The sequence below is a fragment of the Ascaphus truei genome (assembly GCF_040206685.1).
Source record: "Ascaphus truei isolate aAscTru1 chromosome 12 unlocalized genomic scaffold, aAscTru1.hap1 SUPER_12_unloc_7, whole genome shotgun sequence".
Taxonomy (NCBI): Eukaryota; Metazoa; Chordata; class Amphibia; order Anura; family Ascaphidae; genus Ascaphus; species Ascaphus truei.
In genome coordinates this window covers 278,499-280,892 of record NW_027453843.1, presented here as the reverse complement: position 1 = coordinate 280,892, position 2,394 = coordinate 278,499, and the positions used below count along the sequence as shown (strand labels likewise).

At 49.4% G+C, this 2,394-nt stretch overlaps 1 protein-coding gene across 1 annotated transcript; it reads right to left on the bottom strand.

The window, feature by feature from the left end:
- Window positions 1–1,249: 1,249 nt before the first annotated feature.
- Window positions 1,250–1,952, bottom strand: LOC142473853 (histone H1-like). The gene has a single exon (XM_075580797.1). The coding sequence runs from the start codon at window positions 1,925–1,927 to the stop codon at window positions 1,271–1,273; it is 657 nt and encodes a 218-aa protein (XP_075436912.1). The 5' UTR covers window positions 1,928–1,952; the 3' UTR covers window positions 1,250–1,270.
- Between the last annotated feature and the right edge of the window lie 442 nt (window positions 1,953–2,394).

Here is a 2,394-nt window from a genome sequence, read left to right as displayed (position 1 = left end):
GGCTCAAGCCTCGGTATCCAATATCACCACTGACAGATTTAATCTGTCAGTCAGAACAGAACGGTCAGTTTTTCTTTATTAGATCCTGACCGGAGACGCGCACTGACACAGCAGCACAGGATGGCCCGGACCAAGCAGTCCGCCCGGAAATCCACTGGAGGGAAGGCTCCCCGTAAGCAGCTAGCGACAAACGCTGCCAGAAAGAGCGCACCGGCCACCGGCGGAGTGAAGAAGCCTCACCGCTACCGGCCCGGTACTGTGGCTCTCAGGGAGATCCGCCGCTACCAGAAGTCCACCGAGCTGCTCATTCGCAAGCTGCCCTTCCAGCGCCTGGTCCGGGAGATCGCCCAGGACTTCAAGACTGACCTGCGCTTCCAGAGCTCGGCTGTCATGGCTCTGCAGGAGGCCAGCGAGGCTTATCTGGTGGGGCTCTTCGAGGACACCAACCTGTGCGCTATCCACGCCAAGAGGGTCACCATCATGCCCAAGGACATCCAGCTGGCCCGCAGGATCAGAGGGGAGAGAGCTTAGGCCGGCTGCACCCTGACTTCATTTACACCCCAAAAACAAAGGCTCTTTTAAGAGCCACCACATTTTCAATGAAATTGCCTGATCAATATGAACACACAGATACTGATCTCAATATAGAGAATTAAAGAAGTGTGTTATCCTTGTACCAACATATGTACTTGATGTGTGACAATTTAGATAAACGCACCTTCAATATTTGTGTATTCTTTGTCATGTGATATATAGACTTGCATGCATAGTCACCATTTCATGCTGTATATGGGTGCACGTAAAGACAAACCTGTACATGTCCCCCCTCCCATGTGCCAATGGTGATCAAACTGAAGTGTTATGGAATAGCATGTGCTTGATGCTTTCAATGTGATGTAAACAATTTTTTTAATAACATGGGATAAATACGTTTTTCTGATGTAAACTACACTTTTTTTAATTTTATATAAACCGTGTATGTGAATATTATGTAGACAAACAAAACCATAATGTCACCTAATATGTCAGTTTGTCCGAGAAAAAATGTATTCGTGCAATAGGTTAGGGACTACAAACTTACACATGCACCTTACAGTGCTCGCAGTATCAATTCATATACACTTATGCTCTGGCAGTGTAACACAAACCCCTGCATGGGATAAGTTGGAGAAATATTCCCAGTTACACACCATGTGCACAGCTCTCTATGTGGGGTTGTGGTGGCTCTTAAAAGAGCCTTTGTGTTTGTAAGAGGCTGAAGTTCTCGGTCTCACTTCTTAGGAGCTGCCGCCCTCTTGGGCTTTGCTGCTTTGGGTTTGGCTGCCTTGGCCTTAGCTGGACTCTTAGCAGCTTTTGGCTTCGCAGCCTTTTTAGCCGCCGGGCTCTTCACAGCCTTCCTGGGCTTGGCAGCTTTAGACTTCTTCGGGCTCTTTGCTGGCTTCTTGGCGGCCGCCGGTTTCTTGACCTTTTTGGGGCTTTTCTTCACTCCCGCCGGAGCCTTTTTGGGTTTCTTGGGGGACTTGGCGGGTTTCTTTGCCACTGGCTTCTTGGGTTTCCCCACATCCTTTTTCTTGGCCGCCTTCTCCTTGCTCTCCAGCTGCTTCTTATTCAGCTTGAACGATCCGGAGGCTCCGCTCCCTTTCAGCTGGATCAGGCTTTCCTTGCTCACCAAGCCCTTGAGAGCCAGCTTCAGGCGGCTGTTATTCTTCTCCACATCGTAGCCTCCTGCAGCCAGAGCCTTCTTCAGAGCAGACAGGGAGACCCCGCTGCGCTCCTTAGAGGCGGACACAGCTCTCACTATCAGATCGGACACGCTGGGACCGGACTTTGCTGGGCGGCTTTTCGAGGCTCCGGCCGCTTTCTTCGGCTGCTTCTTCTTGGCAGCGCTTTCAGCTGGAGGAGGAGGAGCAGGAGCGGTCTCGGCCATTGCAGCTGCAGGTAAAATCCCCAACACACTGACAGAAAGTTATACTGGGGGCGGGGACCTGCCGGGACTTATATAGAGAGCCTGCTGCTCTGTGATTGGTTAGTTATCGGAGTGAGCTTCTTTCTCATTGGGTATAATCACTAAGCCCCGCCCCTGACTCTCATCCTCCCGGATCACAAACACTGCTCTGACTTTGTGTTTCTGAGGCTGCAAGAAAAGGGCATTTTATCCCCTAATTATTACTAACATCCCCCCTTCTTGCATGCAATTTATAAGGAATTATATTCTCTTCACTGCTGTATCATTTTTCTGCTGGGAAAGTACAAACACAATTAGGAATAATGGGTGAAAGTTCGGCTCTGTAGCCTGGGATTTGCCAGATTTCATTCATATCTGTCTATTTCTGTCACTTTTACTTTGCTCAGACTAAATGTGCAACCTCCATCCTCATACAGTGACACTAAGAA

Coding starts and splice junctions, on each gene's coding strand:
- LOC142473853 (XM_075580797.1), bottom strand. CDS start 1,927: ATGGCCGAGACCGCTCCTGCTCCTCCTCCTCCAGCTGAAAGCGCTGCC.